This window comes from Rattus rattus, chromosome 4 (genome assembly GCF_011064425.1).
Source record: "Rattus rattus isolate New Zealand chromosome 4, Rrattus_CSIRO_v1, whole genome shotgun sequence".
In the NCBI taxonomy this organism is placed as follows: Eukaryota; Metazoa; Chordata; class Mammalia; order Rodentia; family Muridae; genus Rattus; species Rattus rattus.
In genome coordinates this window covers 5,331,785-5,343,830 of record NC_046157.1, presented here as the reverse complement: position 1 = coordinate 5,343,830, position 12,046 = coordinate 5,331,785, and the positions used below count along the sequence as shown (strand labels likewise).

Here is a 12,046-nt window from a genome sequence, read left to right as displayed (position 1 = left end):
CAGAGTTCTATAAGGTTCTTAGTTATGCCGTGTAAGATTCATAACATCTCAGGAACATTCCTTAATCCACCTCTCCTCTGTCTCCCACGTATACACAAAGGGTTTCTCTGTGTAGCACTCACTGTTTAGGAACTCTTATAGACCAGGCTGGCCTTGAACTCTGGGATCTGTCTATCTCTTCCATCCAGGGTACTGAGATTAAAGATGTGTACTACCACACTGGATGCATTTCCTTATCCTTTAAGATGAATGTGGCCCAGTGTCTGACAGAACCAGAAGTGGGCCAACTGGAAAAGGCAAGAGGAACAGCAGATGGCTTCAGATATGCCTGGCACTCTCACCCTTGGGCAGAAGAATGCTCAGACCAGGGAAAGCTATGGAAATGGACTCTGGCAGCACGGCAGGGTTACAGACTGGTCTTTGGAGGAAGGCCACTGATGTCCCATGATTCAGGGGATGGAGTCAATTAGCATAGCACCGCCTCGTGGCCACCTCGACTCTTCTCCCTCTCCTCCAGATGTTGGCTAAAAGCAGCCTAGTGAGTGCATATTTGTCCTTACCTGGCTGATGAGGAGGAGTTAGAGAAGCCCGTACACTCCTCTTTATAATATCAGCAAATACAAACAACAGGGAGTATCAGCTGCTCTTTACTGCTCCCTGAGGGAAAGCTGGAACACAAAGTGCTTCCTCTGGCCAACCCCCAACTGCAGGGTCTGTCTATATTTCCCCTAGTTCAGTCTAACTTCCTTCATCCTACTTCAGTCAGGACGAGAAGCACATGGTTCCCAGCAGTAGGAAGAATACTGTAGTTGCAACTTCCGTTCCATTAATTCTCAGTCCGTAGTGGCCGCTCATGCTTTTGTAGCTAGCTTTCTTGTTCTGCCCTATCTGCTAGGACAGCCAGTGAGATGCATGGATCCGGCAGTCACCATCAGTCATCGTCGGATGACTCCTCTTCTGCCTCTCTCAGCCACTGGATGAACCTCTGCAGCTGCAAGGAAGCAGAGGGACAGCCGCTAGGGAACGAACATGCAGGCCACTGTTCTTGTTAGAGGAGATCAGTTCTGGTCAGAGTCCTAGAGTTTACAGTGGGGGGCTAGGGGATCCGGAGAGCAGAGAGCAACGTACCTGTTGATTCTTACGTAACTGCTGGCCTTTGTCAGTTATGTCTCTTTGGCTGAACCAGCTCAAGATTGTTTCCTCAGCCAAGATCTCCAGCTGGTAGAAAGCCATCAGGACCTACAGAGAGTCAGCAAAAGGGAGTCTCAAGATCCCTCTATCTAACAAGGATACAATCGTATAATGGATAAGAGAAGACCTTAGCATCTCTACCAGGCTCTCAGTTTCCTACCACACACATATTAAGAAGCCTCTTCAAAACAGACAAGAGAGTGGGCATAGTGGTACATGCTTGTAATTCCAGCACTTGGGAGGTGGAGGCATGAGGCTTGGGAATCCAAATTGAACTACCTAACAAGTTTAAGGCCAGTTTGGGAAAAACCAAATATATACCAAAAGTCGTAACATCATATCATCACTGTGCACCCGAAACAAAGACATGAGTGGAGGTACTGGGAACACATGACTCGTGGACCTCCTGCTGGGTGTCTGCTTAGTGCATCCTCAGCTCCCCCAACCCCTCTGACGGCTGCCTCACCAGCATCAGCCTGGTCTGCACTGAATTACTCCAGCAGTAAGCACAATCCCAGGGACAGAGGCTGCAGTGAACACACTCTATGCTAGGCTCAGGTTAAGTTCGGTTTTGTCTCTGTGGGGGTCATGAAGGCCTGTGTCAAGGCAAACACAGGATAGGAAGATGGAGATGGTGTTCACCTTGGCCAGGGAAGGAACAAGAGTTTCATGTTCCAAGAAGAAGTCCTCAATGGCCGCCAATGCTTCCAAATGGTCAGCTGCGCGCTTTATGTAGTTCCGAAAAACAGGGCTCCAGGCTTTGAGCAGCTATGGAAAAAAAGGTAGGTGGTGATGGTGGAAGTGTATCACATTCCTTAGCATGCCCCACAGCTGAACAACAAAGGCAATCAATACTGATGACCTGGAAGGACAAGGAGAGGGTGTAGGCAGTCTGGCTCATTTGGGAACCGTTCCCACACTGGGTTGGGGAAAAGATATCATTTCTCAGGGAATGTGCTTTTTGGGGGCCTGGAATGCTTTCAATTCTGGAGTCTCAAAGAACATTCAGTATTAAGTATTACTGGACTCTGGACCACTTAATGCTCCTCTAGAAACCGACCACCTTTCAAAGACAAGGAGAAAAGACCCAGAAGCAACATATACCCAAGAGCAAGCCTTCCTACTCCTATTTCCTTTTAAGACCATCACTACAAAGTTGCTTAGCTGTCTCCACTCAATCCCTGCACCCAGCCTCAGTCCTTGCTTACAGGAAGCAGCAGGGCACAGTAGCGGTTTGGGTCAAGCACGCCATCTACTTGTTGCAGGGGGAACTCCAGGACCACATGGCTCAGGACCTGCATCACTTCCTTTAGGCTAATGTTGTAGGCATACCTGTGGGAGATGAGTGTGAATCATGGTTAATACTGAGGGTCCATTCGACAGGATCTAAAGACACATTTCTGGACACACACGTGAAGTTTCCAACATGGGCTGAGGTGGAAAGACCCATCCTAGATGTGTCACTGGTCTCTGGGAGGAGGAGCCGAGCACCCGTATTCACTCCTGCGGCTTCACTGCAGATGCCATGTGACCATCCGCACCCAGCTCTGCCACCATGAGCTGTATCCTCATACTGTGAGGCAAGACAAGCACTCCTTCCTCCCTTAAGTGCTGGTTCCGGCCACTTTGCGCAGCAGAAGTGGCTGGTGCAGCACAGCTCCAGGTGTTACTGCTCTGAGACCAGGACTGTGACCGCTCACTGGAGGAGAGGAGTCTACACTGAGGCAGGGGGCTGATGTGCTCCTTGCTCCAGACACTCCTGGCCTTCTACCTAGGCTCCTCCTTGGGAAACAATGTTTGGGAGGGAAGGTCTGCTCCTGCAGCAGCACCCGGGAGCAAGCAGGAAGGGTTGGTCTTACTTGAGGGAGTTGATCTCCAGGACTAGATTGTCACAGGAGATGTTCTCCTCTCTGCCCCGCTGCAGCGTTCCTAAGACCTCGTTCTGGAAAACTGAAAGGAAAAAACAAACTCAGGTTTCTGGAATGCTTTGCTCTAAGCTCTGGCTCTGATTTTACACCAAAGCCTGTGTGGGAGGAACTGAGCGGGTGGCTAGCTGATACAAGCAGAGGACATTTTCCCCACTGTGTTCACACCTCTGATGTCATCCAGCTGAGGGGAGCCTGCTCGGCTGTCCAGCTCCTCGGGATCCACGCTCCGCTCACTTTCCGTCTCACTTTCCTCCTCCGTATTGATCATGAGTCCTAAGAACACAGAAAGGAAGAGCCAGTGGTCTGGCTCAGTGGTCGTGTGACTGTGCAAAGGCCTGGCTTTGATCCTTACCACCACACAAAGTCAGGTGTGTTGTGCACACCTATAGTATCCCAACCAAGGAAACAGACACAAGAGGATCAGGAAGCCTGAGGTCATTCTTGGCTAGAGGCAAGCTCCAGGCTTGGGTGGGTTATATGAGTCTATTGTTTGAAAGGGGAATGGGGAGTGGAGGGGACTGAGTAGCTCACATGTGAAGGCACTTGCTACCAGTCTTCGGGACCCTATGTGGAAGGAGAGCACCAACTGCAGCTTCCCAAATACACAGACACAGACACAGACATACACACACACACCACACAGACACATAGACACACACAGACACACACACACCCCACAGACAAACACACACACACAGACACACACACCCCACACACAGACACACACACACACACACTACACACACACACACACACACACACACACACACACACACCCCACACACACCCCACAGACACACAGACACACACAGACACACACACACCCCACAGACAAACACACACACACAGATACACACACCCCACACACAGACACACACACAGACACACACACACATACACACATACCCCACAGACACAGACACACATGCAGACAGACAGACAGACACACACACACGGTTTCAACAAAAAGATACTGATAGCAGTATGTGTCCTATCAGTATGAATTGAAGGTCCAATAATAATTGGATTCCAAAGCATTTAAAGTTCCTAGGAATATTCAGAGTAGTAGAAGGCAGGCAGGTAAGGTCTAGCTCACCCCAGAGACTCTGCCGCAGCTCCTCATCTTCCTTCTCGTCCACATCCTCAGCTTTCCAGAGGTATCCCTGGCCTTCAGGGCCAACTTCTGCCGGATTGTACCCTGGAAAGGCATGCACCTTTGAGAAGGCCCGGTAGCAGCCCCGTCCGTCTCTCTGGAAGGAGACAGAGTCCTTCACAGAGGACAATGCTTTCTATGGGGCAGAGAGACACACGGCTGCCCCACACCTGTCGAGCCTCACACCTTTCAGCTTCACTTTTTCCTTTTCTTGGTCAGCGCCAGAATCATCACTAAACTGGCCATCATCTTCATCTTCCTCTGCATCTGGAGGGTGCAAAGAGATCACCGAGCCCTCGGGCAGCGTGATGTCTGGGCCCACTACCACCTTAGAGAAGAAAAGAACCAAGTAGCACAGCCTTACTAGTGCATTGAGGAGAACTGTATCTTGACAATCAGAACGATGCTTTTTGTTTTGTTCTGGTTTTATACTAAGCTAAGCAGAAAGTCAAAGAAACTTGGGCCCTCACTGTAGGCTTTATTTAAAGGGGGGAAATATGGTTCCTTTTGACTTGGCACAATCACTATTCAATTCAGCGGCTGTGCAGAGTTTGGACAAGCCTTACCTGGGAAGTGAGGACACAGTGTGGCTTCAGTATGACTCGCTCCTTGACCTCAGCTCTGTCACAGAGCAGAGACTGGTGTATCTGTGCTCCAGCAGCCACTCGAACTCCCTGCCACAGGTAGGCCTGGTCCAGTACCACATTATCACCTGGCTCAGAATGAGGAGGGCTTCCGGTCACTCAGGGCTCCACATCCGAAACAGAGTCCTTCACAGAGGACAAGGCTGATTGACACCAGCCCCAACTCAGCTCCCATCTAGCTGATACTCTACCTGCTAACATTAGAAACATCCAATCCCTTCCAAGGTTAGTCCTAAGAGCAAATTGACCATCCTTTATTAAGTTAACAATAATTCTATACTATACGTATGGCCCTCAGGAATTCTCAGAATGAACTATAAACCTTATTACAGTCATGTCTGTGCCTGCAAGGAGACTTCAGTTACTCTGTACACTACAGAATCTGAATCCTACTGTTGTCCTTTTAAAGGTCTAATGCTATTAGTAATCTCATAGTTTTCAAATAAAGTGAGTTGTCAAGAGGAATACCATGGTGATGGGAAAGCAAAAAGAACATAGAGAGCTGGAGACATGGCTCAGTGGTTAAGAGCACTGGCTGTCCTTCCAAAGGATGCAGGTTCAATTCCCAGTACCCACATGGCAGCTCTCAACTGTCTGTAGGTTCAGTTCCAGGGGACCCAACACCCTCACACAGAAATGCAGGCAGAGGGGTTGGGGATTTAGCTCAGTGGTAGAGTGCTTGCCTAGGAAGCGCAAGGCCCTGGGTTCGGTCCCCAGCTCCGAAAAAAAAAAAAAAAAAGAACCAAAAAAAAAAAAAAAAAAAAAGAAATGCAGGCAGAACACCAATGTCCATAAAACAATAATAAATACATTTTAAAAAAGAAGAACAGAGAGAGCCCACAACCAGCATTTAGGTCCCAGCACTGCCTTATATTAGACGTTACTAGGGCAAGGGAAGTAACACATGCAAAAGCCTTTTGTAAGCTGTAATAACTGAACAAAGGCCATTAGTACACACTAACCCTCCACTTGCCTCTAAATGTGAACACAGAGAGGACATTCCAGAATGTGAAGAGTCATTGTAAGAGTCATACACAGGCTAGGCAGAGCTGTGGTGGTGCTCACTTCTAATCCCAGCACTCAGGCAGATCTGTTAGTTCAAGGCCAGCCTGGTCTACAGAGTTTCAGTATAGCCAGGACCATATAGAGAAACTCAGTTTCAAAAAACCCAAGCTGGCCACAAAGCCCTGACCAATCTATCCTCCACAGTAGATGGGATTATGCACAACTGTAGCCAACTAACTTCCTAATGTCCTGCCCTCCTGCCTGTTCTATTTAAGAAAATCGATAAACATTTCCAGGATGGTCTCAAACTTGTAATCCTCCTGCCTCCATCTCCCAGGTGTCGGGACTCCAAGTGTGGGCAACACTGGGTATGGTGGCTCATGCCTTTAATCCCAGCACTTGGGTCTCTTTGAGCTCAAGGCCAGCTGATCAAAACCAAACGGAAATGTGTGCACCAGCAAGCACAAGGACTCTTGTCAATTTAACTCTATGTGTGTGAGTGCTTGTGTGCACACATGGACGCGCCAGTGCCCGAGGTCAGAAGAGGTCACTGGATCCTCCTGTACTTGAGTTGCGAGCTACCTGATGAATACTGGGAACAGAGTCCGAGTCCCCCGCAAGAGCAACACACGTGGACCACCTCTCTGTCTCTCTGCTCCTTCCTTAAGATAGCCACTCGGCTTCCTATTCATAAGGACTATCCCTTGGCCTCCTTCCTAGCTTCTGGAGACACACTGCAGCCCCCACATTTTAGGGCCACTGCTGGGTCCCCACCTGTGCTCACCAATGTGGCAGTTAGGGCCAATGACACTGTTGGTGATGGAGCAGTTGCTGCCAACGACAGTGCCAGCCCCCAGAAGCACGTTTTCCTCCAGGACGCTGCCGTGGCCCAGGCTGACTTCAGGCCCTCGGTAGATGTTGTGTCGGGAATGAGTGTAGCTTTGTGTATTGCTGTCAGTGAAGTTGACTTCTGGAGTAAGAGGGTAGACCCATCGGCGGATGACGTCAGCACAGACAGCTGAGTACATGTGTAGGTTGGAGACCCGGGCACCATATTCCCTACTTGTCACATGCAAGTGAATCTGGTTTCCTAGGATCTGAATGAGAAGGGACGATTACCCAATCAAGCAAGGCAGGAAGACACTCCCCAAGTATACACCCTTCTAAGCCTCTCAGGGCCTCTCTGCCGCTCGCTGACACCATCAAATGGCCTGAGCTTTCTTTACGGATCGTTGCTCCCAGCTGTCTCAGGCTTAATGAAACGCAAAAGGGAACCCAAGGTTACCAGAGCAAGACAAACCCTCTCCTCTAGACGTTTTGGGAGCTTTCCTCACCTCCTCATTCACTAGCAGGCCTCGCACAAAGTCATCTCGCGTTTGGTAGTCAAAGTTGTCTGTGAAGAGCTGAGCTACCTGTGGAGAAAACATAGGTACCTAGGCTAAGGGTAGGTGCTTTACCAGTAACAACGTCCAGAGAGCTATCAAAGCCATAGTAACTGGCTGTAGGACAGACCCTAGATTTGGTTCCCAATGTACTGGGAATGAAGTAATTGTGCTTCTCCACTGTACAACAAACCAGAGAAAGAGGGTAAAGATGCATCCCCTGGACTTGAAAGGGAACGGACCCCTAGAGTTCTACTCCTTGGCTATGCAGCTCTGTTCTGAACAGTTCACCTGAGGAGAGCAGATGCTGATGTGACAATCCAACAAGTCGTATCGGATCTCCACTCCATCTAGGCTGCCCTGGAACAGGCCCTGAGGGGAGAAGTTACAAAGGCTTTAGCTCATCTCTCTTCTCCAAGCTCCTCCCTCTTCTACCTGAGTTCCCCAGACACTCAGTTACCAAAGGAAAGGAGAAATGGCGGAGGCCTTGGGTCTTCTGGAAGTGAAGAATCCTGTTTGTGGTGCTATCCACAGCTAGCACCACATTGTCCTCATGGCAGCGTGTAGGGTGGCTGGGTGAGGACTCTTTGAACACCATCGTCATGACAGACACATTTTTTTCTAGCTTCCTTCTTAACCTATAAAGAAGGAGGGGCAGAGTTAGTCTTAGGACTCAACTGATCCCTAAGTCTTGTCCCTGCCGTCTTCCCCAGCCTGACCTGTGTTCCTCCAGGGCTTTGGAAATATTGATATTTGAGACGACATCTCCATATATCAGGAGGAAATCAGAGCGCACCAAGGCCTTGGCATCGACGTCACGGAGGACATCTCCTAGTGATCGGTACAGGTCTGATGTGATTATTCGAACAACGTTGAGGGACGTAGGATGGCACCATTTGGATTTCCTGTGGGAAAGTGATGAGGAACTATAAAGTAAACAGACCATCACAGACCTGACCTCTAACCTCCATTCAGCATTTATACTCCTCTGTGGCTTCTCTGGCTTCCTGCCAGCGTCTCAGGCTTCAAAGAGACGCGTGAACCATAATGAATGGTTTCAGCTTCCAGTGTCATTAGTTTTATGTGTTTGAGAAGTATGACCATTTCCTTTCTGTGAGTTTGAATTTAAAATCCTATGAAATCTAGGCTATGAAAGTATTCTGGGAACACATTTTTTTTTCAAGTCATCTTTCTTGTTCTGAGTCTATATCAACTTTAAGCATGGTAACATGGAAAACATGTTCAGTATATTAGTCTTTACTTCCAAAACTCATAAATTCCCAGACTAACTCTTCCAAATTCTAACAAGCATCTCTTAAGAACTTACGGTGGGCTTGAAACTAAGGAGGGCAGTGGGGGAGACAAGGGGAAAGAACTTGTTCCTGTCGTGGGGGGTCAGAACAGACAGTATTTAGAAATTCAGTGGGAAAATAAAGATGCTCTTCCAATAACATACCCACTGGAGCATCACATAAAAAGCAAAACTCACTGGAATGAACTTTGAAAGACTCAGAAAATCACAGCCAAGCCTTTCGATTTCTGTCACTGAAACCTCAAGGCAAAGAAAGCTCCAGCAGCTTCTCTCAGGACATGTGAAGAAAACACTAAATCATACACGAGCTCAGAACAGATGCAGTTTTCCTCCTCATGTCTCTACCTTGTCAAACCCATGCTGGAAGGACTGGAAAAAAGACGGTGAAGCATGGAAAGGAAAAATTCCCGAGCCTTACTGTAAGTGTTCTTTGATCTGAGCAGCCTTCCAGCAGCAAAAGACAAATGTTTCCTGTACACCCGTGGCAGTCAGGAATTCCAGAGTATAGTCGATCAGCGCGACATTGGCCAGGGGCAATAGGACCTATAGGGCAAGATATGAAAAAGTCTGAGGTCTTCAAGCCATTATTATACTTCAGGTCCCCCACTGCAACAATGTGCCTTTCAGGCTTGCAGACACTACAGTTTGCTTTACCCTTTTATTCTAAAGCAAATAGGCCCAAAGGTTCAGTCTAAGATTTGGGCCTAGTAGACATGGTATCAGACACAGAATATGTTATAGGAAACCAGGGCTGACATTAAGGACAAATGTTGGCCCTAAATCATAGCTCTATAACTCTAAGCACTAAGACCTTCTTCTCATAGAATTTCCTAGGGAGAGATGGCTCAGTGTTTAAACGCACTGACTGCACTGACTGCTCTTCATGAGGTCCTGAGTTCAACTCCCAGCAACCACATGGTGGCTCACAACCATCTGTAATGGGATCTGATGCCCTCTTCTGGTGTGTCTGAAGGCAGCTATGGTGTGCTCGTATATTTAAGGGGTTGGGGACTTAGCTCAGTGGTAGAGCGCTTGCCTAGGCAAGCTCCCCTGGTCCCCAGCTCCGAAAAAAAAAAAAAAAAAAAAAAAAAAAAAAAAGAATTTCCTCCTATTGACACTGAGTCACAGAAATCATTCAAACACTTGTCAAAAATGAACAGTCGTTAGTCTTAGGAATTCTTAAGTAAAAGGCAAATCCCTGTTTGCTGAGGGACCGAGCAGTCTGCAAGCCCAATACTAATGTCCTATGTCTAAGTAGTTCCGAGGCTGAGGGCAACCCACTCGGTTCCCCTTGCAGCAGATGGGAGGAAAAGAGCCCGTACCAGGCCGAGATCTGGCCTTTTTTCCTTTAGGTATATATTACCATCGCCTTTTGAAGCACTTTTTAAATTGCATGTCCTGCAAGGTTAGAGGCAATGGAGGGCCCCCTTGCGCTACTAAATCCCCCCTGGGAAGGCTTCTTTCAAACACTGATTTTTTTTTTTTTTCTTTTCTTTTTTTCGGAGCTGGGGACCGAACCCAGGGCCTTGCGCTTGCTAGGCAAGCGCTCTACCACTGAGTTAAATCTCCAACCCCCTCAAACACTGATTCTATACACAGCCCTCTCCATCCTTCTCAAGGCTGAGCAGACAGCCCTGCGAGAATCCATATTTGCTAGCTACTCATCTGGACGGACAGCCACCGGGGTTTCAGTCAGTCCCTCCACTTTCTCTCAACCAGATAAACTCAACTTTATGGTAACTTTCAGAGCACGCTTCACTAACAAGCTGCAGTGGCAACTTGTAGCCCTGCTACCCTCCAGGCCCGCAGGTTGCTCGCGTGCCGGGTCCTCACCCGAGGCTGGTCCTTGGAGATGGGGAAGAAGCGGCGGTCGAAGCTATCGGCCACTAAAACTGCCTGGAGGGGCGGCGGCGGCTCCTCCTCCGCACCTTGGGTTCCACCGCCGCCCGAGCCGCCGCCGCGTTTATTCGCTCGGCCGCCTACAACGCCGGGAACCGCCGCAGTGGCTGCCATTTTGCTTCGCAGTCAGCACGTCCGCCGGGAAGCCACACCGCACGCAGTAGGGGACAAAAAGGACTCGCAGTCAAAACGCGAAGGTGTGATTGCAAGGAGAGAAAGAGGAAGGAGTGCGCATGTGTGTACCAGCAGGCCCCACCCACCCCCGTGCAAGGCCAGAGCCGGGGCGTGGCAGACCGTGCTAGTTCTGTAGGAGCGGAGGGGTGAGATCCCACCGTTGTCAAACTCGGTCAGCGAGTGCTTCTGAGTTAGGCAAGCTAAGATGGCAGCGAGCTGAGTAGGCTTGTGATCGCCGGGAAGGAACCTGCAGCTTCTCTGCCCAGAGCTGGAGAGATCGCTCATCGGTTAAGAGCACTTACTGCTCTTGCAGAGAATCCAACTTCGGCGCCCAGCGCTCACGTGGTGGCAAGCAACTATGCACAATTGCAATTCTGTGGTGTCCAACTCACTTTCAACTGGACACATGCCTGTGGAATACATACAAGCTGGCAAAACACTCTTCCACATAAATCTAAAAATTAAATGTAGCTCTCCACTTGCAATTCTAGTAATCTAAGGGGATCTGGCGTCTTTGGGAGGGAAACCACGATCTGCCCAAATACTGAACGTGGAGGAAAGCCGTTAATTTTTTTTTTTTTCCGGAGCTGAGGACCGAACCCAGGGCCTTGCGATTGCTAGGCAAGCGCTTTACCACTGAGCTAAATCCCCAACCCCAAGCGGTTAATTTTACGGAGCACGCACGGATTATGGGCTAGGTCGTGTCCCTTCCCTCCTCCGTGTCCACTCCCTCCTCCCGTTCTGGAAATACGACCTAAAGCACGGGCATTTCTTAAACATTTAAATCAGACCAAGGAAGCACACCCAACTAGTGAGTGGAAAGACTGGTGCTGGGGCTCATCTGACTCCCTAGTTCCACAAGCGTTATCACAGATGAGGCTGGATCTAAGAGCAGCAGTAAACTGTAGGATTGGGGCGTAGTAAGCAAGCTTTTCAGGCTGGACGCTGAAGCGGAGCAACAGGTTTCGGGAAAAGAAGCTGTGGCCGCAGTTTATAAATCAAGCTTAAGGCCGAGGAAGCAATGGCACACAGCCTGGGCGTAATTCTGTCAAGCCAAAAAATTCCTGTAAGTAATCTGTGCCCATTCAGCACCAGAACCTCTGCTAATCCCACAGCCTGCAGGTTTCAGCAACTCCCTCTGTTGCTTCCACCCACTTCCCCCAGGTGCCCCCTCCCCCCACAGAGAGTGGTTAGTTTGTGTTTCTAGTGTGACCCTACAGTGTAGATTCCTCATGGAACTCAGAAACCTGTCATTTCTTTCTTCGCTCAGTTAAGGAGGGTGCTATGAGAAGAACATTTGCTTTTGAAAACGTCGGTACAAAGAGGGAAAAGGTTAGTAAAAAAATTTCAATTAAATC

At 49.0% G+C, this 12,046-nt stretch overlaps 1 protein-coding gene across 1 annotated transcript; it reads right to left on the bottom strand.

The window, feature by feature from the left end:
- Eif2b5 (eukaryotic translation initiation factor 2B subunit epsilon) lies at window positions 1–10,707 on the bottom strand. The gene is made up of 16 exons (XM_032899949.1): window positions 10,449–10,707; window positions 9,034–9,158; window positions 8,023–8,208; window positions 7,764–7,941; window positions 7,595–7,675; window positions 7,256–7,333; window positions 6,706–7,018; window positions 4,839–4,984; window positions 4,459–4,600; window positions 4,216–4,317; window positions 3,285–3,392; window positions 3,051–3,141; window positions 2,400–2,523; window positions 1,834–1,959; window positions 1,129–1,239; window positions 1–991 (listed from the first exon to the last, which is right to left on the bottom strand). The coding sequence occupies exons 1-16, from the start codon at window positions 10,626–10,628 to the stop codon at window positions 932–934; spliced, it is 2,151 nt and encodes a 716-aa protein (XP_032755840.1). The 5' UTR covers window positions 10,629–10,707; the 3' UTR covers window positions 1–931.
- Between the last annotated feature and the right edge of the window lie 1,339 nt (window positions 10,708–12,046).